At 42.4% G+C, this 22,197-nt stretch overlaps 1 protein-coding gene across 3 annotated transcripts in view; it reads left to right on the plus strand.

Moving 5' to 3' along the window:
* The first annotated feature begins 1,864 nt into the window (after positions 1-1,864).
* The window catches only part of mpp3a (MAGUK p55 scaffold protein 3a), a 38,925-nt gene continuing 18,592 nt past the window's right edge, over positions 1,865-22,197 (plus strand). Inside the window, exons 1-10 of one of the 3 annotated variants that reach the window (XM_072442913.1) lie at positions 1,865-2,319; positions 10,652-10,716; positions 11,506-11,624; positions 12,620-12,697; positions 13,939-14,019; positions 14,764-14,901; positions 17,996-18,077; positions 19,149-19,234; positions 20,858-20,932; positions 21,399-21,595. In XM_072442913.1, coding sequence (XP_072299014.1) covers positions 10,692-10,716; positions 11,506-11,624; positions 12,620-12,697; positions 13,939-14,019; positions 14,764-14,901; positions 17,996-18,077; positions 19,149-19,234; positions 20,858-20,932; positions 21,399-21,595 — 881 coding nt within the window. In that variant the 5' untranslated portion in view covers positions 1,865-2,319; positions 10,652-10,691. Of the gene's footprint in view, positions 2,320-10,651; positions 10,717-11,249; positions 11,302-11,505; positions 11,625-12,619; positions 12,698-13,938; positions 14,020-14,763; positions 14,902-17,995; positions 18,078-19,148; positions 19,235-20,857; positions 20,933-21,398; positions 21,596-22,197 lie in introns of those variants that run through there. The other 2 variants (XM_072442914.1, XM_072442915.1) reach the window with 2 other exon arrangements.

The raw sequence follows: 22,197 nt of genomic DNA on the forward strand, positions 1-22,197 counted from the left end.
ATTCACAACAGCTTTATTTTGAAATGATAACGACAGTGTTTTTCATTTGGACACATTCTCACAATATATGATCTTCTAAACGGCGTGTCTTTGGGGCACCTGCAAACCGACACTGTGGACTGCCAGGAAACGCTTGATGGATGTGCGTATAGCGACCGCACACTGCATTACGCTAAACGAATTAACAACTGGGAGTGTGACTCGACAAATGGCTGCACGGGGGGAACGGCCTGGCTAGTTACACGTGTGTTTCCTTTATGGAATGAATGATGGAGCAGTGTTATGTGTTCTTAAGTGCTGGTAATGCAAATTAAATTAAAATACACACAGTTGGCCTGATATGGCTGAAATCAGTGGTTCTTGGAGTTGTCTTCTGTTAAAATATCGGATGATTTTAGAGTCAAATTGATCCGCATTTTTGTTTGTTTTTCTCTGCGTTCAATTACTTTCAGTTTTGTAGCCCAAATTTACTGTGGTGGTTCTTGGTGTGAAAAGTTTGAGAACTGAACTTAAATTGATCATCAGGATACGAGAATGTTAAAGTCGCATTATGTAACATTTCTTGGTTAGTTCTGCAACCTCCTCGTGTTTTAAATGTGGCATAAAACTCATGGATGCGACCGGGCAAAGCTACAGGAGGAATGTGTGTTATAGATAAGTTTAGTGTCACATTGTGGAACATTTCAGACAAAGCAGTAACTCTCCATCTCCATGGCACCCGAAAAGTAAGCACCTTTAAATAATATTGTATATGTGACAGTGCATTTTGGCTTTGTGAGGAAAAACAATGAAACAAATAAAACCTCTTTGACAGATGGCGGTGGTTCACTGAAAAGCCAGAGTGAACTTGGATTGACTTCTCTGAGCACTTAAACAGAGGCAGATTTGTTTAGAGAGACGAGCTGCCAAATCCTGCTTTTAGGCATTTATCAGGCAAACAACACAAACAATGGGTAATACATATAGATAAAATTAAAGACAAAAAGTAGTCGAGACACAAAAAAGTGAGAGACACTCAAAATCTGATTATCTGATTTGGAGATGATACGTAAACAGTTAAATCTTCTGATCCCTTCTCACACATGGTGTTATAGTTTGCATGTCATTTAAATAATCTTAAAGGTTCAGAAGGACCTCAAGAATGTGTCAGCTGAGGAAAGCCAAGCTGCCAGTGGAGATGATGGTGCAGTTCTACACATCGAGTCCATCCTCACCTCCTCCATCATCATGTGGTACGTTGGAGCCACAGCCAGGGACAAACAGAAACTACAGCACATGTGAGCTCTGCTGAGAAGGTGCAGGACCTGTACATCTCCAGGACTCTGGGACCAACAGGTCGGATCACACCCTCAGGCAGGAGGCCACTCCCCTCAGGCGGGAGGCCACTCCCCTCAGGCGGGAGGCCACTCCCCTCAGGCAGGAGGCTACAGTCCATCTGGATCCGAACCTCCTGCCACCACAGACATTGTTGGACCCATGAACACTTTATAACACCTTAATAACACCTGCCACTTTAACTATTATACAAACCAAAAACTGGTTCAAAAACCCTTTTTGATATATTTTGCTTCTATCATTATTAATTGTTGTGTGTTGCACCTTAATTCCAAAGCAAGTTCCTAGTTTTTGAATCCTGTTCATCGACAACGGCTATAAAGGTTCTGAGTCTGATTCAGAAAGAACATTTCTTGATCAGTCAATCCACGTGACCTGTGTCAGTAGTTCAGACATAGGCAAAGGTCTTGTTGTAAGTACATATACTTCCCTGAATGAAGTATCCCATGTAAGTTCCCATCAGGCCACAGTGATGCAAACTGCAAGAGCGGAGGGGCGGGGCCGGGAGAGACAGAGGGAGGATGAGATTCAGAGAGAGAGAGAGAGAGAGAGAGAGAGAGAGAGAGAGAGAGAGAGAGAGAGAGAGAGAGAGAGAGAGAGATACAGAGAGAGAGAGAGAGAGAGAGAGAGAGAGAGAGAGAGAGAGAGAGAGAGATACAGAGAGAGAGAGAGAGAGAGAGAGAGAGAGAGAGAGAGAGAGAGAGAGAGAGAGAGAGAGAGAGAGAGAGAGATACAGAGAGAGAGAGGGAGAGAGAGAGAGAGAGAGAGAGAGAGAGAGAGAGAGAGAGAGAGAGAGAGAGAGAGAGAGAGAGAGAGAGAGGGAGAGAGGGAGGATGAGGAGGCATCAGTGAGGAAGCAGCGGAGGAGAAGTGGAGAAGGAGGAACCTGCACGCTCAGGACCGTGCGCCCGCCGGTAGAGACGTCAACACGGACCGGGACGTCAACACGGGCCGGGACGCGTGCCGGAGCGGACTGAGCGAGAAGGTAATAAAAACAAACACCCACAAAAGAAAACCTCTTCTGTCACGATCATCACGAGTTTCGTCTGATGCGTGCGCGGCGCGGCACTGCGGAGCGATGCGGGAGACGAGCCGGCATCACGAGGGAAACAACAACAACAACAACAACAACAACAACATACCGCGCTATTTAATATGCGCAGCGACGACCGGGGGGGGACACGAGGCGACGACCGCGAGCGCGAGCCCTTTTTGCGGCGCGGGTTCCCGTAGAGAGAACACCGGGGCTGTGCAATGTTGAAATGGGACCGCGCCCGTTGTCTGCTGCTGGCTCCCGGGGATGAAGGAGGATGCGCGACGGTCTCGTGGTTACGGGGGGGAAACGCGCGCGTCTTCTGCCCCTGGACGCGGGCCAGACGCGCCTGGCGCCGGCCCCGGTGCACAGACAGTCCGGTGGATTAACGGTGCGCACGAGGGATGTTCTTCCCCAGCCGCTCCCGGTGGCACGCGCGCGCGCACACACACACGCACGCACACCTCATGTCGTTGTATTTTTCAGTATGTCCTAAAGTACTTTGATGCAGTACCACGGGCCCGGTACACGCAAGACGGTGTAATGTAAAGAGAATGTAGAAAGCAAAAGCCGGTGTGCAAACTAAAGACAAGTACATGATGCTGACTGTTTTCTGCAATAAAAAGAGTCCAATTGCAAACACAGATGTCTCCTTTTTGTCCCCAGCTTCTACAAGGACAATAATGTAGTGGGTTTTTATCAAGCAGTGATAAAAGAGTAAATACATTTGGCTTTTGAAAACATGAAGCAAACATCTGTTTTTGCAAATGATCTCTTCAGATATTCATTAAAAAAAGACACCTTTCCCAAAACTCATCTCATTGACAACAGTGCAGAGGAAAAAATACCAAAAAAAGACGCTTACATTGTATTTTTCTACCTCCAAAATCATAAAAAGAAAACGTTTCTAGTGTCAAAGCTTTGTAAATGCATCGGGCCTGAACGTTAGCTTCTGTTGGACTCCAAATGTTGTGGCACTGATTGAAGACGAGCATGAGGAAGAGGAGGAGGAGGAAGAGTCTTGTGTGTAATGATCTGATAACAGATCCAGATGGCCCATGATCCCATGATCTCAGCCCCGGTCTAAGCGTGTTGTTCATCTGACACACACTATCACCATCCACGTGTTTGTTAATGATCCCGACACGTTTAAATGTTTCATCCTCGTTGAGAAAAGGCTTATAACTGCTTACAAAGAGTCAATGGTTCAGGGTCTTTCAATAACCTTTGTGAAAAATAATGATAAAGCCACAAATGTTAAGCCTTTGTGTGTTACAGCAGTAATGTTGGCACGATGGTAAAATAATGTAAGGGTAATGTAATTAATCTTTAACTTAATCTTTTATAGCTTTTATTAAACACGTGACCATCACTATTGGACAGTTTGATATTAAAATGTTTAGCCGATATTCGATATACGTGTTACCCAGAGTTGGGTGGAGTTGTTAACAGTTTTATTCAAATAAATATAAAATTACCAGTAAAAAAGAAGTGAAACTACTCAAGTGAGAGTAAAAAAGTATTTGGGGAAACTATAAGAGTAAGAGTAACTTTAAGAGTAACTGTCTGGAAGTAACATCTGATTCATAATTTGAAGTGCAAAACATTAAACAAAGCACGAAATCTTGTATTTTCAAAAGACAGACTCAAATATATATATAATATCAGAAAGTGTCAGAACGTTACTCCAGGAAGTACAATACTCAGGGAATGTAGCGGAGTAAATGTGCTGCACAAGTCTGGTCTTATTGTTGTGGCCGATAACCGATATTTGCCGATACCGATAATAAGACCACAGCTTTATGCTTTAAGTTATAGTAAGGTTCACAAATTAACTTTCACTTTTGTAAAAATAATATCTAAATGTTGTGGGATCAGCTAAATTAAAGCATTTGGCAATTTTTAGGGGATTTTAATAAAGGATTTATCTTCACAACAGCAGAAAGAAGAAGAAAGCTTGTAGTGAGTAAAATTCAACCAATATTACATTTTTGATTATATTGTATATTTTAGAATGTTGTTTTGAAGATGTTCTAAATTTGAATATTGAGTGTATCATTTATTGTAAAAAATGCTACAAAACAAGCCGAACAACAAATAAAATAGTTAGGTTGTAAACTTTCAAATATGAGGGAATTGTTGTCATTAGTTTGATAGGCATTTCCCTATTGTCTGATGATTAAACCTCCACTAATACTAATACTAATACTAATCGTTATCAGGATACTCAAAAAATAAATAAATCTAGATACTCCTTTTCGTCGATATAGCATAGCCCAAAATGAGTGAAGATTTGTGTATGAAATGTGAGTTTAATCTGTCTTTTCACAGATAAATACACGGTTTACAAATAGCCTTCTGTATGAATATTTGAGGCGACTTCAGCCCTAAGAAGTATATGTATTACAACTACAGTCTGATATATTTAATTTCTTCTCTTCTATGTCCTTTCGAGCTGGGTTGCATGTTTATTCAGTCGAACAAACAAAAAACATAATACGAATTGTCACAAAATGTCAAAATTGCTTAATCCTCTGCAAAAAAAACATTGTACGTATTAAACTCTGTCATTCAAACCTCTAAAACATCCTGAATTGCATGTGATTCTAACATTGGTTTAGGTCATAATCTATCTGCTTTAAAATGCTACGACGTATTTAAATTGCGCAATGTAAACGGATTTAATCAACAATCAAATCATAATTACAACAACCGACATAAAAATTGCAATTCATGTTAAAAATGAACATTAATCTGGTTAAAATGCTGGTAAACCCTTTGTCCCGCCCCGTCGCACACCCGCACAAATCCCGTATCAGTGTTGCGGGATTATACGGTCATCATTTACCCTGGAGGTGAAAATGCATGTGAGACTATGTCCTGATTAATGTCGCCGCGGTTACGTGACCTCACAGCTGTAATAGTGACGCTGAGGCGCGCACACTAAGCCTTTAACTAGATTTGAACCGAAAACGTCATTTCGGCTCAGATGAAATGCCCAAAAGCGTCCCGAGTTTATTTTTGACTCACTGCCATTTGGAGATTTGATGTTTTGTGTGTGGCTGTTTTTTGTTGTTTTGTGAGTCGGAGTGACGCTTTTGATAATGTGCTATAGTTGTCTCTTTTGTTTTGTCCGTCTTGCCTGACCAGCCATGACCACACGCTTTGAAAATACTTTACGTGTTGGTCTGGAATCACATCCAGCCTCTCCGATTTCCAAAGGGCGTGATTGACAGGCGGATTAACCAATCAGAGAAACACATAGGTCCGTTTGCGTCTGAACAAACATGGCGGCTTACGAGTAAAACATAATTCAAATAACACAGAGGACTTAGAAACGTCAACGAGTCGCACTGGACTATAAGTCGCACCAGCCAAAAAATGCATAATAGAGAAAAAAAACAAAAACATATATAAGTCGCACTGGAGTATAAGTCGCACCAGCCAAAAAATGCATAATAGAGAAGAAAAAACATATATAAGTCGCACTGGAGTATGAAATGCGGTTGCAAGTGTGAAAATAACAAATAATATTACAAATAAGTTGCTCCGGAGTATAAGTATATAAGTATAAATGTAAGTATAAGTTGCACCCCGGCCAAAACTATGAAAAAAGGTGCGACTTATAGTCCAGAAAATATGATATATATTTTGTTACGAAATGATTTGAGAGGAGACGTCTTCCGCATTTGTGAGACACTTGACACAAATTATTGGCTATGGTCCGATTCCAGACCCTTCTGCATTTGAGCATAATGTAGGAGGGACGGGCTGGTCAGGCAATTGTCCGTCTGTCGTTGCCGCTCTGCTCTGGCCATGCGAATAAAAACGACGTCCATGGTCCGTGTCGTTTCGTACTGTACAAAGTTGTCGCCGCATGTTTTTGTCCTCTTCAGAATATATCATGCTTCATTCACGCGTGTTTCGTCCATCCTGTTTACGAAGTCGTCTTACTATGAGCCTCAGAAATCACTCCTCCTTCTCCTCACTGTGACGTCAAAGGTATAGATTTCTGGAGGTCAGTGCTGTCTTTAAGTCCATAATTGCCAACACTAGTTCCTCCTGTTCATCATTACAGCTGCGTACAGTACTTTTTTCTCTCTCTTCATGGTAATTTCCACTGCTCTGTAACACAAATCCAAGTGAGGGAGGTACGACTGGCAATAAGTACTGTGTATCTTCCAGTAAAGGTAGTAGAGATTATGTTTAAAGCCAAAAGTAATACTAATAATGACTGATATGTGTCCGTTAATACTGTATGCCTGCCGTGTTAGCTTTATAGTGACAATCTTTCAATAATTAACTGTTACTGCAACTCCTATCTGGGAACAAATGTGCAATTTAGTCATTTTAATCAGTCATACTAATTTGTGAGCATGTAGAGCTTGTGATTTGTTACAGAAAACGACAAAGCTATTGTATCTACAAACCATAACGGCAAAAATAATCAGATTAAACGTGCATTTTCAGTCAAATAAATAAAAAAAAAAATAATACATATAAATACTGGTAAATTCCCACACCGATCTAAAATGTATAGACTGATGATATTGATTTTTATTTATGTTTAAATCTTTGAATTAGGATGTGGAGGTGGGTTTCCCGGTCTGACTCGTGGGTGAAAGATGGGTCAATGGGTCAGGCAGTGCGTTGTTTCCCCCAAACTATACAACAGTTTTCCAATTGAACTACCTTTTCGACGGTCATTACTGTAAGTCCCCAAAACGAGTCCACAACATCCTCAAAGAAACAAAACGCTAAAAATAACCCTGCCTCACAAAGCCGTTGCGCCGCTTTTTATGTAAATGAGCTCGTTATCGTGGAGAAGTCCCGTTCGGCCGTACCTGTCACAGCAGTGCAGAGGGGGGCGGGGTCCGACTCGAGACTTTCTTTGATACAAACAAAGAAGACAATGTGTTTCGCGGTTGCGCTTGAAAATAGGTACATTAAGCTGATTTGACTAAACTAAAATGGGACATGTTTAGGTAGAAAGTTTGTCAGTGCAAGACAAATCTGTTGTAGCGTTGCCTTGTAGCTCCTTGTTCTGTCTTCTACTTCTTTGTCAGCCATTTCTTTGCATAATTCATAAACTCAGACTCTCCTCTCTGTACGGTGTGTACTGAGGTTAATTACATTCTCGTTAGGGCACTAGTGTCCTGCTGTCTCAGACACATGCTGTACACAGAGAAATATGATAAAACAACAACGTACATCATCAATACTCCGCAAATAAACGATCTGAGGCAGAAAATAATCACATAAAATCGGATAAAACTGGAGTTTTTCCCACATATTTTTAGACTTTTGTTGATTTTCTTGCTCTATACTGCATGATAATAGTGAGGAAACTACTGTATTTTCCGGACCATAAGTCGCACCGGAGTATAAGTCGCACCAGACAAAAAGTGCATAATAGAGAAGAAAAAAACATATAGAAGTTGCACTGGAGGATGAAATGCGGATGCAAGTGTGAAAATAAGAAATAATATCACACATAAGTCACTCCGGAGTGTAAGTATAAATGTATAAGGCCAAAACTATAGTCCGGAAAATACAGTACTCATATTTTGTGTTGAAAATGACACTTGTATCTCCTAAATCGATCATGTTTTAAACGTCGTATCGAAAAGTCATCGGGCAATAATAATAATTTCTCTTGCATTTGTGAACTGATAGAGTGTGCGGATTAAGTTATTGACCCGAAGGCGGAAGAAGTATGGAGAAGCAAGAGAGAAGTGGCACTGAATATTGATCCGTGTGGGCTACCGTAATCCAGACGACCGCTCAGGCCGCCGCGTCTTCATGAACCATGTTACTGGCCTTTCAGGACTCGCCGTGAAGGGGAAGTGGGATTTTATCGGTCGGATGGAGTCAGACATGACGGAGCATTCGTACAGCGACAGTTGAGGTGATTGGTTGAGACGGAGGCAAAGGAAGAGGCTGTGATTGGCTGACACAGTAGGAAAACAAAGTAGGAATTATACAGTTACAGCAGCATTTGGTCACAACTTTGTGCTTAAAGTTGGGTTTGTGTCAATGATGAACTCCCAAAACCAGATCGGTGGATTGGCTAACTTAGTGTACAGGGTGAAAACATTTACTGTAATGTAATATAATGTTATTTTAGTCTCTATTTTACCACGCAGAATATTCTGAACTAATATTTATGCCTTTGTTTTTCCACCAGTGTGTCAGGGAACAATATTGTGCCTTAAGGTGTTGCTAGCCTTTTAAAATGTCAAATTTGAGCACATCCTGATGGTAAAACAATCACCACGTCAACTTAAAGAAACAGACAGTGGCACATTATTTGGCACATTGTATACCACATTTTTCCTTTTTAAACATTTTTTGTATAATCTTTACTTTTGGGAATGTTTTGGTGGCTGATGTGCCACGGAATCATTTGAACCAAAAAGTGTGTCACATCTTAAAAAATACTCGGACTTGGGCTATTTACAATGGCAAGGTCAGAGTTTTGCACAAACACATTTAGTAATTTACCTTCTCCTTTACCTCCACCTGAAAACAAAATAAAAGAAGAGTGTTTATTTCTAACAATTTAGAGAAAAAAAGAAAAAGATATTTAGCAAAAAAATCTGCACTAGAGGATTGCTATTTCTATAAATGAGCACTGTTGGTTTAAAAATTACCGTATTTTCCGGACTATAAGTTGCACCTTTTTTCATAGTTTTGGCCGGGGTGCAACTTATACTTATATTTATACTTATATACTTATACTCCGGAGCGACTTATATGTGATATTATTTGTTATTTTCACACTTGCAACTGCATTTCATACTCCAGTGCAACTTATATATGTTTTTTTTCTTCTCTATTATGAATTTTTTTGGCTGGTGCGACTTATACTCCAGTGCGACTTATATATGTTTTTGTCTTCTCTATTATGCATTTTTTGGCTGGTGCGACTTATACCCCGGTGCAACTTATAGTCCGGAAAATATGGTAATAATTCAAAATAAAACATCACTTTTGAAATTGGAAGAGTGCTCAAAATGGCGCCTCTAAACAGCAAACTGAACCCCGCGAGTGTCACGGTCCTCGCGTTTGCATCGTCCGATCTGCTGGACTCGGCTCGACAAACTGGACATTACTCAGTGTGATATACCGTAGCCGTGGCGAAATTCGTCTCTCGGCGCGCACACGTCTCACACGCGTTACGCCGCCACACGAGGTGCCACATCGGGAAACACGGCCCTGGTTTATAGGGACATGATGTATGGCTATAATTAAAACATGACAGGGAGTGCACCTGTTTATCACTGGGGCTCTCCCGCTCCGACATACGTATAATAGCGCTGCAATAGTGTAGCACGCTCGCAGAATCTATAAGGACAACACCGTGCAGCCTCACTGGTATAAAATAAAGGTTGGATTCATACATGTAGTCAGTGTAAATGCAGATAATGCAGATATGTAAGTTCAGAGCCATGTCGAGCGGCTTTTATATTGCTTTGTACCAGGGCCGTTCAATGATATGTTATATTGGGCCAGATTGTGCGGGGGGCCATTGTCAGAGGGGCCGGACGACAAAACTGCACCACGATTTTATTACATGTACGTATATCCAATGCCCGCAAACCACTCGCAATGCTACTATTCAACAGAAATCTATTGTTTCGATGGAGGAAATAGGAAATTAAACAATTTTGGTCTGTCACAATGAACAGGGCAAAAGCAGGTAATGAAAAACCACAGACTAGAACGAGAGCAGGTCATGGAACTAGACCTAGTCCTGAACTAAGACTAAACATGTTGTAGGTCACATCAGGGTTAAACAACATCTTGAACAGGACTAGTCTAGACCGCAGCTGAATTTCTGCTAAAACTCAATACTATTATTATGAATGGTTGTTTTTGTACATTTTGTCCAACTGTGGTCAGAAAATCCCAATCCTACATTGTTTACTAAAGAAAGCCAGAATTATGTGTAGAGTTAGAGTTACAACACTACAGTTAATCTATTTATATTTCTTAACAGCTTAAAATACATACCAAGCAGAATTATCACTGCTGTCAACTTCATTTTGCATTGGGGGCCCTCAATTATGTTGCATGGTTATTTTGGAGCTCTCGCCTGTGAAACATTGGGAACCCCTGATCCCTCTTATTTTTCTATATTATATTTTTGAATAGTTTTATGTATGTGTTATTGTTTTGAATCTGTCTTGAGGTATAACTGGCTACAACACAGTAGAAGTAGAAGGAAAGAACTAGAAAAAGACAGTTTTTCCTCATGGCTTGTTTGTCCTGTGTGTTGCAGCAGGTTTCTCCTCTGACCTGGCTGACCCATGTGAAGAACCATGCCGGTGCTGTCAGCAGGAGCAGGTGTGTGTCCCGTGTGTGTGTCCCGTGTGTGTCCCATGTGTGTGTCCTGTGTGTGTGTCCTGTGTGTGTGTCCCGTGTGTGTGTCCCGTGTGTGTCCCATGTGTGTGTCCTGTGTGTGTGTCCTGTGTGTGTGTCCCGTGTGTGTGTCCCGTGTGTGTCCCATGTGTGTGTCCTGTGTGTGTGTCCTGTGTGTGTGTCCCGTGTGTGTGTCCTGTGTGTGTGTCCTGTGTGTGTGTCCTGTGTGTGTGTCCCGTGTGTGTGTCCCGTGTGTGTCCCATGTGCGTGTCCTGTGTGTGTGTGTCCCGTGTGTGTGTCGAGTGTGTGTGTCCCATGCTGTCAGAAGGAGCAGGTGTGTGTCCCGTGTGTCCTGTGTGTGTCCCGTGTGTGTCCTGTGTGTGTCCCGTGTGTGTGTCCGTCCTGTGTGTGTGTCCCATGTGACGAACCATGCCGGTGCTGTCAGAAGGAGCAGGTGTGTGTCCTGTGTGTGTCCTGTGTGTGTCCTGTGTGTGTCCCGTGTGTGTCCCATGTGTGTTCCATGTGTGTGTCCCGTGTGAAGAACCATGCCGGTGCTGTCAGCAGGAGCAGGTGTGTGTCCCGTGTGTGTGTCCTGTGTGTGTGTCCTGTGTGTGTGTCCTGTGTGTGTGTCCCGTGTGTGTGTCCCATGTGTGTGTCCCATGTGTGTGTCCCATGTGTGTGTCCGTGTGTGTTCTGTGTGTGTCTGTCCCGTGTGTGTGTCCCATATGTGTCCTGGCTGTTCACCTCCCTCTCTCCCCCTCTTGTCCTCCACAGGGCTCCATGAGACGCTGGCCCTGCTCACGGCTCAGCTCAGGCCCGATGCCAACCACAAGGAGGACATGGTGTTCCTCCGGGACGTGTTCAGCGAGAGAAGCCTGGCCTACCTCATGAAGGTGCGGGAGTCAGATACACCTGCACTTTAGGCAGTATTTTAACAACTCTGTGTAACTTTCTGGATTTGAAACGTCACCTGCATAATTCTATGGAAATATAGATTAAAAACCATACTTCAGAACATTCTCCATGGCGATAGACAGGTTTTATACCATACTGTGGAATATTATAGCCAAAAGAAATAAGATAAGCCTTTATTTGTCCCACAATGGGCGAAATTCTAGTGTTAACAATAAAAAGACGTAAACAATAAAAAACAGATAACTTATATAAAAAACAAAACAAAAAAACAACATCATTTATACATTTTTAGTCTTTTCTTTTTGTAAAATTTGTTTTTTTTTGTATGTGGCTAAAAAGTGACGCGCTGCTGTGCCTTTAAGAAAAATACAGTTACATTTTACTTCTGGAAAACGTCAGAATAATTATGAATGGCTGAAAGCAGTTAAATCTTAGCTCAGACTTGTGCACACTGTTGTTGTGTCGTTGGGCAAACTTGTCAGCGTGCGAGTTTATCATGGGCAAAAATGCTTGCCCTGTAGTTAGTCCATCAGTCAGCCCCAGGGCAGTTGTGGCTACAGAGGCACTGAATGAACTGTAGATTGTCCGGTGCAACCTAAATGCGAGCCGTCTTATGCTTTATATTCAGGAGAAATACTCGAGGTTTGTGTGTGCCAGGGCTCCGTAGTACTGCAGTACATCTACATTGTGTACTTCAAGCAGCAGCAGTACAAGATTAATGTGCCTTCTTATGAAAATACCTTAATATAAATCATATCTACAGTATATACCCGTTTCAATTTGTTCGCAATAGTGTGATTTACAATAGCTGTCATTGTATAGAACCCCTACTATATATGGTACGGCTCGGAGAATACGCACGGCGACCTACATTCTCTAGAATTCAAATATGATAACTATTTAGACTTTTTCTTGTGCCCTTCTGTGTTGCATTCAGATTAAACTGTGTTACTGTTTTCTCTTTGTCCAACAGATTCATGAAAAGCTGAGACAGTATGAGAGACTGAGCCCGAGTCCCATCCTCCACAGCGCAGCCACTCTCGCTGAAGATGTAAGTGCGAGGGGCCCCCACATATGAGGGAATGATCTTGAACAAGGCTTGATGCAAAGGCAGTGGTAAATGTAGATTATCATTGGTTGGGTATTGATTTTAGGTCTATGTCCAGAAAATAAAACCAAACATCAGTATAAGGCCACTTTACCATTTTGCGGTTTTTGGGGGTCGCACATGCCACCGATCGTTACTCTGGGGGTCATGACGGAAAAAAGATGAGAAAAGCCGCTTTAAATATTATGCATTTTATATTTTGAGCTTTTAACCATGTTTTAATATTGTCATACAGTACATACATACATGCAGTAGCTGGAGTTGCATTTAGCCTCATTCACACTAGTTTGATGAATCTTCCCTCCAGTGACAAAAACACTAAATTTCCCTGATTTGATGACGTTTTCTCGATCTGTGACATGGCTCTGAGAATCTTCAGCGCTGTTTTTAAATCCATAAATAATCGCTAGCTCGTTCTGTGCACTTCTGCCGTCAAATTACGATCAGTACAACTGCTCCGCCTGTTGTCTTGCCCCAGATATCTTTTTCTGTCAAATATGTAATTCTGTCCCGTAGCTCAGTTCCTCCAGAAAGTTATTTGTTTTTGGATTTTTTAACCTTTTTTTGTTCTAAAACATGAGATGACAATCTAAGGTGCTCAAGAGCATGTTTAAAGGCCAATAATGATAGACATAATGCATAATATTTGTCCTTTAAGGGTCTAAATCTGGAAAAAAAACCTGGTCTGGATTAGGACTAAACGAAGACTAGAACATCACCAAACCAAGTCCACATCAGGACTAAAACTGGCTCAATTTAGGACCAAATAATGATAAAATAAGTGTCAAAAACTTGTATTATATTCATTACAGTCACCAAACCAGTCATTTCAGGCTATTTTGGTGCCACATGTAACACAAAAGCTGTCTTAAAGTGTATTTTTTCCATCTGAATCGTTGAGAACAGACTCACAGCTACAGATGCAGTGCAGAAATGTAAAGGCTCCCAAAGCGCTGAGTCATGCTGATGTGGGATCCAGTGAAACTCCATATCCTGCCGTTACCGGGGGCCTGAAGTGCTGAGTCGGGGCCTATCGCTGCGTCTCCTCCCGCTGCGTGGAGTCGTCCGCTCTCACTCCACAGCGACGGGCCCCGGTCCATTATAGATGTGCGCGGCGTGCGGGACCGTCCGGGGTCACTCCGGGTCGCGTCCTAAATGTCTAAATGTGTCTTTGTGTACGTCAGGTGGCCGAGGAGCTCCAGTGCGGGCCGATGAGCACGGAGGAGAATGAGCTGCTGCATCTCCTCACCTCGCCGCATCTAAAGGTGATCGATCACGGACAGCCTCTTCTTTTGGAGCTGTTTAAGGCCCGGGAGGGCACTTTATTTGTGGATGGGAGCGTGTAAATCCTGGAGGAACGGCGTCGCTCACGGAATCCTGGTGGCACAAAACGATTTTTAGGCCTCAGCGTTTTATATTTAGTCAAGATACAGGCCGTAAAGTATTTATACATCTTTAAATTTACTGCAGAGTGCACCAGTAATGCCTCAGAGCAGTGCGAGTGGTAAACATGAGGTGAAATGACTTCTGCTGTGTAGTGCAGTGTCAGATATTTATACCTAAAGTAGTTTCCCGTCGTTTACATCTAAATGCAAATCAAATTCAGCGTGACTGTGATTTTTTTTTCCGGGCCAGTGTTGCTGTGTTGAGGCCTTGAAAGAATATGTGTTTACGATGGTCAGACGTCTCCATCTGCTGTACTGAACGAACGTCATGCTGTTACTTTTGGGTTAGTTGTTAAATGGAGCTCATTCTGTCCCGTGATTGGATGATTTGACTTGTAAATCAAACGCACACAATATAAACGTGAACAGCTTTTTGGATTATCGTGTAACTTTCAAGGTAATTGTGAATATAAAACCGTTTTTAACTGACAATATTATTTATGGATTTACTTTTTTGTCTTTTTTCTTCCTTTTGGTAAAGTAACTTGAGTTTATTTGTTGAGAAAGTTGTGAGAGAAGGTTAAATAGTGACTTTGCACAGCTGCTGATCAGTGTTTTCCTCAGGCTGTTCTATCGGTGCACGACACGGTGGCACAGAAGAGCTTTGACCCGGTGCTGCCGCCGCTGCCCGACGACTTCGAAGACGAGCTCGATGAGGAGTCGGTGAAGATCGTCCGTCTGGTCAAGAACAAGGAGCCGCTCGTGAGTCGTCTCTGTTGGGCCCTGGTTTAGTCCTGGTTTAATTCTGGTTTACGTCCTGGTTTAGTCCTGGTTTAGTCCTGGGTTAAGTCCTGGTTTAGTCCTGGTTTAATTCTGGTTTACGTCCTGGTTTAGTCCTGGTTTAGTCCTGGTTTAGTCCTGGTTTAGTGCTGGTTTAAGTCCTGGTTTAGTCCTGGTTTAGTCCTGGTTTAAGTCCTGGTTTAGTCCTGGTTTAATTCTGGTTTACGTCCTGGTTTAGTCCTGGTTTAGTCCTGGTTTAAGTCCTGGTTTAGTCCTGGTTTAAGTCCTGGTTTAGTCCTGGTTTAGTCCTGGTTTAAGTCCTGGTTTAGTCCTGGTTTAGTCCTGGTTTAGTCCTGGTTTAGTCCTGGTTTAAGTCCTGGTTTAGTCCTGGTTTAGTCCTGGTTTAGTCCTGGTTTAATTCTGGTTTACGTCCTGGTTTAGTCCTGGTTTAGTCCTGGTTTAGTCCTGGTTTAAGTCCTGGTTTAGTCCTGGTTTAAGTCCTGGTTTAGTCCTGGTTTAGTCCTGGTTTAAGTCCTGGTTTAGTCCTGGTTTAGTCCTGGTTTACGTCCTGGTTTAGTCCTGGTTTAGTCCTGGTTTAAGTCCTGGTTTAGTCCTGGTTTAAGTCCTGGTTTAGTCCTGGTTTAAGTCCTGGTTTAAGTCCTGGTTTAAGTCCTGGTTTAAGTCCTGGTTTAGTCCTGGTTTAGTCCTGGTTTAGTCCTGGTTTAGTCCTGGTTTAAGTCCTGGTTTAGTCCTGGTTTAAGTCCTGGTTTAGTCCTGGTTTGGTCCTGGTTTACGTCCTGGTTTAGTCCTAGTTTAGTCCTGGTTTAAGTCCTGGTTTAGTCCTGGTTTAAGTCCTGGTTTAGTCCTGGTTTAGTCCTGGTTTAAGTCCTGGTTTAAGTCCTGGTTTAGTCCTGGTTTAAGTCCTGGTTTAATCCTGGTTTAAGTCCTGGTTTAAGTCCTGGTTTAAGTCCTGGTTTAAGTCCTGGTTTAAGTCCTGGTTTAGTCCTGGTTTAAGTCCTGGTTTAGTCCTGCTTTAGTCCTGGTTTAAGTCCTGGTTTAGTCCTGGTTTAAGTCCTGGTTTAGTCCTGGTTTAAGTCCTGGTTTAGTCCTGGTGTGTGCGGAGGTGAGAGTGCAGCCTTAACTAGTGGAAAAAATAAAACCAATTGAATCACTCCCTTCATAAATGACCTTCAAAATAAAGCACTTATACGTCAGTGTCTTGATAAGATAAAATAATATAACCTTTATTTGTCCCACAATGGAGAAATTCCAGGGTTGCAACACAGATTAGGAACAGAAACAGATTAGACACAGAAGTATAATAATAAAGAAACAGATAATTTATACTCTTAATACAAATAACATTCTTATTTACAGCTGTTGTATAGACAGTAAATATTGCACCAGGATGATTGACATTATGTCACAGTATCGCACATGAGTATGACAGTATTGCACATGAGTATGACAGTATTGCACATGAGTATGACAGTATTGCACATGAGTATGACAGTATTGCACATGAGTATGACAGTATTGCACATGAGTATGACAGTATTGCACATGAGTATGACAGTATCGCACATGAGTATGACAGTATCGCACATGAGTATGACAGTATTGCACATGAGTATGACAGTATTGCACATGAGTATGACAGTATTGCACATGAGTATGACAGTATCGCACATGATTATGACAGTATTGCACATGAGTATGACAGTATTGCACATGAGTATGACAGTATTGCACATGAGTATGACAGTATTGCACATGAGTATGACAGTATTGCACATGAGTATGACAGTATCGCACATGAGTATGACAGTATTGCACATGAGTATGACAGTATTGCACATGAGTATGACAGTATTGCACATGAGTATGACAGTATTGCACATGAGTATGACAGTATTGCACATGAGTATGACAGTATTGCACATGAGTATGACAGTATCGCACATGATTATGACAGTATTGCACATGAGTATGACAGTATTGCACATTAGTATGACAGTATTGCACATGAGTATGACAGTATTGCACATGAGTATGACAGTATTGCACATGAGTATGACAGTATCGCACATGAGTATGACAGTATTGCACATGAGTATGACAGTATTGCACATGAGTATGACAGTATTGCACATGAGTATGACAGTATTGCACATGAGTATGACAGTATCGCACATGAGTATGACAGTATCGCACATGAGTATGACAGTATTGCACATGAGTATGACAGTATTGCACATGAGTATGACAGTATCGCACATGAGTATGACAGTATTGCACATGAGTATGACAGTATCGCACATGATTATGACAGTATTGCACATGAGTATGACAGTATTGCACATGAGTATGACAGTATTGCACATGAGTATGACAGTATTGCACATGAGTATGACAGTATTGCACATGAGTATGACAGTATTGCACATGGGTATGACAGTATTGCACATGAGTATGACAGTATCGCACATGAGTATGACAGTATTGCACATGAGTATGACAGTATCGCACATGATTATGACAGTATTGCACATGAGTATGACAGTATTGCACATGAGTATGACAGTATTGCACATGAGTATGACAGTATTGCACATGAGTATGACAGTATTGCACATGAGTATGACAGTATTGCACATGAGTATGACAGTATCGCACATGAGTATGACAGTATCGCACATGAGTATGACAGTATCGCACATGAGTATGACAGTATTGCACATGAGTATGACAGTATTGCACATGAGTATGACAGTATTGCACATGAGTATGACAGTATTGCACATGGGTATGACAGTATTGCACATGAGTATGACAGTATCGCACATGATTATAAAGCTGAATATTATTCATACTTGCTGCGCTGTACTATTATTAACACGCTTTACTCCTTACTGTTATGCTACTAACTACGAGACGTCTAATCCAAGCGTTCTGTGCACAGTGGAAAAAACAAAACCAAAACCCCATCACTTTGAATATATTCTGTGTATGTTTTTGTACAAGGTTTTTAGGCGAAATACTCATAACTCTTGTGCGTTTCACATTTGTGTTCCAGGGAGCCACAATCAGGAGAGATGAGACGACCGGGTCTGTGCTGGTCGCCCGCATCATGAGAGGAGGAGCCGCAGACCGCAGCGGTGAACACACTTTTCTCACGTTTCGTTGTAAAACCTGTCAATATTTGCATTTTTACTCATTACGTCCGAGAGCAACAGTCGCACCGAAGGGAGATTATAGACTTCCTGAGCAGTTAAAGCTGTAAAATATTTGTGAAAGGCAGTTCCAAACTCAACCCGACTCCCCAGACCAATTATTTTGTATTAAAAGTAGCTAAAGCCAAACTAAAACCACTTTTAGAACCACAAAACCACAAAAATAGAAAATGAACAATGCAGATAGATAGAGTCAGTAGCTCTAAATGATTATTACAAACGACAACAAATACACAACAATTTTGCCTCAGTGAAGATAGATAAGTCAAATCATGAATCACTGCATTTCTACAGTTTATTTACCGCCTTCATTTGTGCCTCTCCAAACTTTGACAACAGAACAACAATAGAGTAAATGGATTCAATGAAATGGCATCTATTTTATAGGTTTTTGCGTTTGTAACTGAGGCTAGACAATGACTAAGAAAAAATCAAAAAAAAAATCCATCTATTGTTTGATCACCATTGATTTTGTCTCATTATAAACGAATATTTGTGGCTTTCAGTATTTGTTTTTCGTGAAAAGGAGCGAGAACTGGTTGTGAAACTCAATGAAAAAGACCTGAGCTGATTATGGACAATAAGAAATGACTCAAATGAGATGAATTACAGCTCTACCCTAAATGTTTCTCAAACGTTTTTCCTACATGTCCAGTTCACGAGCCTCGTCTGGGTGAAGTGCGGAGGACATGCCTGGCGCGGACGTAAAATAATCAGGCTCCGTCTCATGCATCTTTAATGTCTCTCTGGTTTTCTTGCTGTGTCAAACGCCGGGGCTCCGCTTTCATCGATAACACGCGGCGGGCGCTGCAGTGATTTCAGCAGGAGTGCAAACATTACACACACAGACGTTAGCATGCGGCCGCCTCAATCCCCCGGGGCGAGAAACAGTATTGATATGCGATGCACTCGGGTTTCAGTGTTTTGGCTGTTTGTCAGTATAAACATTAGCGGCGACGAGGACGGCTGCTGATCAGGCCTTGTGCCCCTGAACAGGACTGGTGCATGTCGGGGACGAACTCAGGGAGGTCAACGGAGTCTCAGTCCTGCATAAGAGGCCGGACGAGATCAGCCAACTTCTGGTAAGCCATTATATATGATAATACTGCCATCATTTTGTGTGTTATTTTGTATGTCTGTATTTGTTCTGGGCGGCGCGGGTGAAAACTCTCTGTTGATTCAATGGGAAACGCAGCTTTTTCCCTCTTTTGAGACGTTGCCCGGCAAAATGTGTGTGTTTTGAGCACAATGAATTCAAGTCGCGTCACAATTGAGCCTTGGCAGACGTTGTAGACATAGAAAAGTAACGTGATTGTTCTGTGGAGGTTGAAGTACAGCAGGCGGCGCTGGCATCGCTGTAGCGTTTAGCGCACAGCTGCCCTGAGCATGATGGATGTTTGGGCACATTTGGGGCGTGTGACCTCTTTATGCCTCTCTATGTCTTTGTGTTTGCATTTGGCACGATAAAACTCCCAAAAGTCTTGTGTTTGCACTTGCCGTTGTTGAACAGTGCGTGGCAGAGCAGCTCTTCTACATTAAAATGAATGGATTTCTTCCCCCGCAGAGGTTTTTTTGTGTTTATGCATCTTTTCATATCACTTTTTACACTTACACGTCTTATTTTCTGGTAATACATTTACGGTATGTTTGAGTTCGAGAGGGTTGAATTTCTAAACACATCTATGATTTAAACTGAGCAAATAAATTAGTTGGTTGTTTCATTGTGCCATTTAAATTTGCTTGTTTTGTTAAGGTTAGTTTGGAAAAAATACTACTGTAAATATTAGGTTGGTCTTCAGTATTATCCTTTATTGATTATTCAGTATCATTCTTCCATGTTTTCCCCCTGTTTTTTAATAACATAACAGACCAAAACACGACAGAGAAAGAAAGCAGAACATTTTGATAAATAAATAAAAGAGCATCACTTGATAACAGCATTTTGTCCAAAGTTTGTTAATTTAGTCAATTTTCAGTCCGAATGTCCATTATATTATGTCGGCCCCGTCCATGATCATCGGTCCAGTTTCTAGCATCCATTTTTTTTTTTGTCATGGCCTTTTTTGTTGCGTCCAGAAGTGTATTCCGGAGGTATCCATTTACAGTGTCCGTGTCAGGAGTTTTATGGCCCAAATACATATGGATCTGAAGTTGACAATGTCGAAAACTGATTGTGTTGCTTTATTGAGTTCTGTCCGATATTTCTAAGCAACCGGACAGTCCCAAAACACATGGTGGTAATGAGCCTGTGAGCATATTACGGTACAAATGCAATGATGGCGATGGTTTGTAGTTAATATCTCTGTAATTACTAGCCCACTTGAAACAAAACTGTCACGAAGTTTCTTCTCAGTCGGTGTTCAGTAGCTTCAAAGCGGTGCCATTTTTCAACCCCAAGAAGACGTGATTGTTGCCGGTTGAAAGGCCTTTAAGTCATGAGATTAATACATCTAGTTTATGGATCCGATCCCAAACTAAGGCTCAACATTTGTGAATCGTGAGTTTGCCTGATCCTTGTGGGGCTTTTCTGCGTTTTACACGTTCTCCTCTGTCCATGTGGGTTTCTCTAATCAACCTAGAGTAAATGGTAATATGTCGATTAAAGTATTCTGAGGAACTTCTACACTTCTCAATGTTTCTCTACTTCACATGATTCTTCTATGACCCGACCTCTCTCTCTCTCTCTTGGTCTATTCTTGGTCTAGTCTCAGTCCCAGGGCTCCATCACGCTCAAAATAATCCCGGCCATCAAAGAGGAAGACCGCCTGAAGGAGAGCAAGGTGAGGAAGTCTACTGCCTTTGCCAACGTTTTTCAAACATTGTCTAATGCCATGTCCACACGTGGCCGGGTAACTGATCAAACGCTTTTTTACGATGGCTTAAAAGAGCAAATCTACTTTTGTCGATCCAAACTAAAGAACTTCCTGGCGCTGTGCTTTGTGTTTTTTGCGGAAGTGACGACGAGAATAGTCTTGCTCTCATTGGATAGATTGGGTCTAACTTTTAGGTAAACACGGCCTACTACTGGTCTGACATGTTTATGGCCGCGCTCAATTCTGCACTTATACGGCTTTGTGTGGATGGACATTTATTCGAAACAATTATGTGCGTACACAATGCTTTTTATAAAACGAAGGGCAGTGGATGTCCGTTTATAAAAATACCCGCCTACGTGTGTACATGACCTAAATGTTCCAACAGTTTGACACCTTCTTGACCCGAAACCGCCCGTGCTGTTGTTTCCAGGTGTACGTGAGAGCCCTGTTCGACTACATCCCCATTGAGGACAAGGCCACGCCCTGTCAGGAGGCGGGGCTTCCGTTCAAGAGGGGCGACATCCTGCAGGTGGTGACCCAGGACGACCACACCTGGTGGCAGGCCAAACGTGTGGGCGACAGCAACCTGCGGGCCGGCCTCATCCCGTCCAAACAGTTCCAGGAGAGGTGTGTGTGTGTGTGTGTGCTCTGTGTGTGTGTGTGTGTGTGCGGTGTGTGTGTGTGTGTGTGTGTGTGTGTGTGTGCGGTGCTCTGTGTGTGTGTGTGTGTGTGTGTGATGCTCTGTGTGTGTGTGTGTGTGTGTGAGTGTGTGTGTGTGTGCGGTGCTCTGTGTGTGTGTGTGTGCTCTGTGTGTGTGTGTGTGTGTGCTCTGTGTGTGTGTGTGTGTGTGTGTGTGTGTGCGGTGCTCTGTGTGTGTGTGTGTGATGCTCTGTGTGTGTGTGTGTGTGTGAGTGTGTGTGCGGTGCTCTGTGTGTGTGTGTGTGTGTGTGTGCTCTGTGTGTGTGTGTGTGTGTGTGTGTGCTCTGTGTGTGTGTGTGTGTGTGCTCTGTGTGTGTGTGTGTGTGTGCTCTGTGTGTGTGTGTGTGTGTGTGTGTGCTCTGTGTGTGTGTGTGTGTGTGCTCTGTGTGTGTGTGTGTGTGTGCTCTGTGTGTGTGTGTGTGTGTGCTCTGTGTGTGTGTGTGTGTGTGTGTGTGTGTGCTCTGTGCTCTGTGTGTGTGTGTGTGCTCTGTGTGTGTGTGTGTGTGCTCTGTGTGTGTGTGTGTGCTCTG

The sequence above is a fragment of the Eucyclogobius newberryi genome, unplaced genomic scaffold, assembly GCF_026437365.1.
Source record: "Eucyclogobius newberryi isolate DKJ021-1_F unplaced genomic scaffold, fEucNew1.0.hap1 SCAF_13, whole genome shotgun sequence".
Taxonomy (NCBI): domain Eukaryota; kingdom Metazoa; phylum Chordata; class Actinopteri; order Gobiiformes; family Gobiidae; genus Eucyclogobius; species Eucyclogobius newberryi.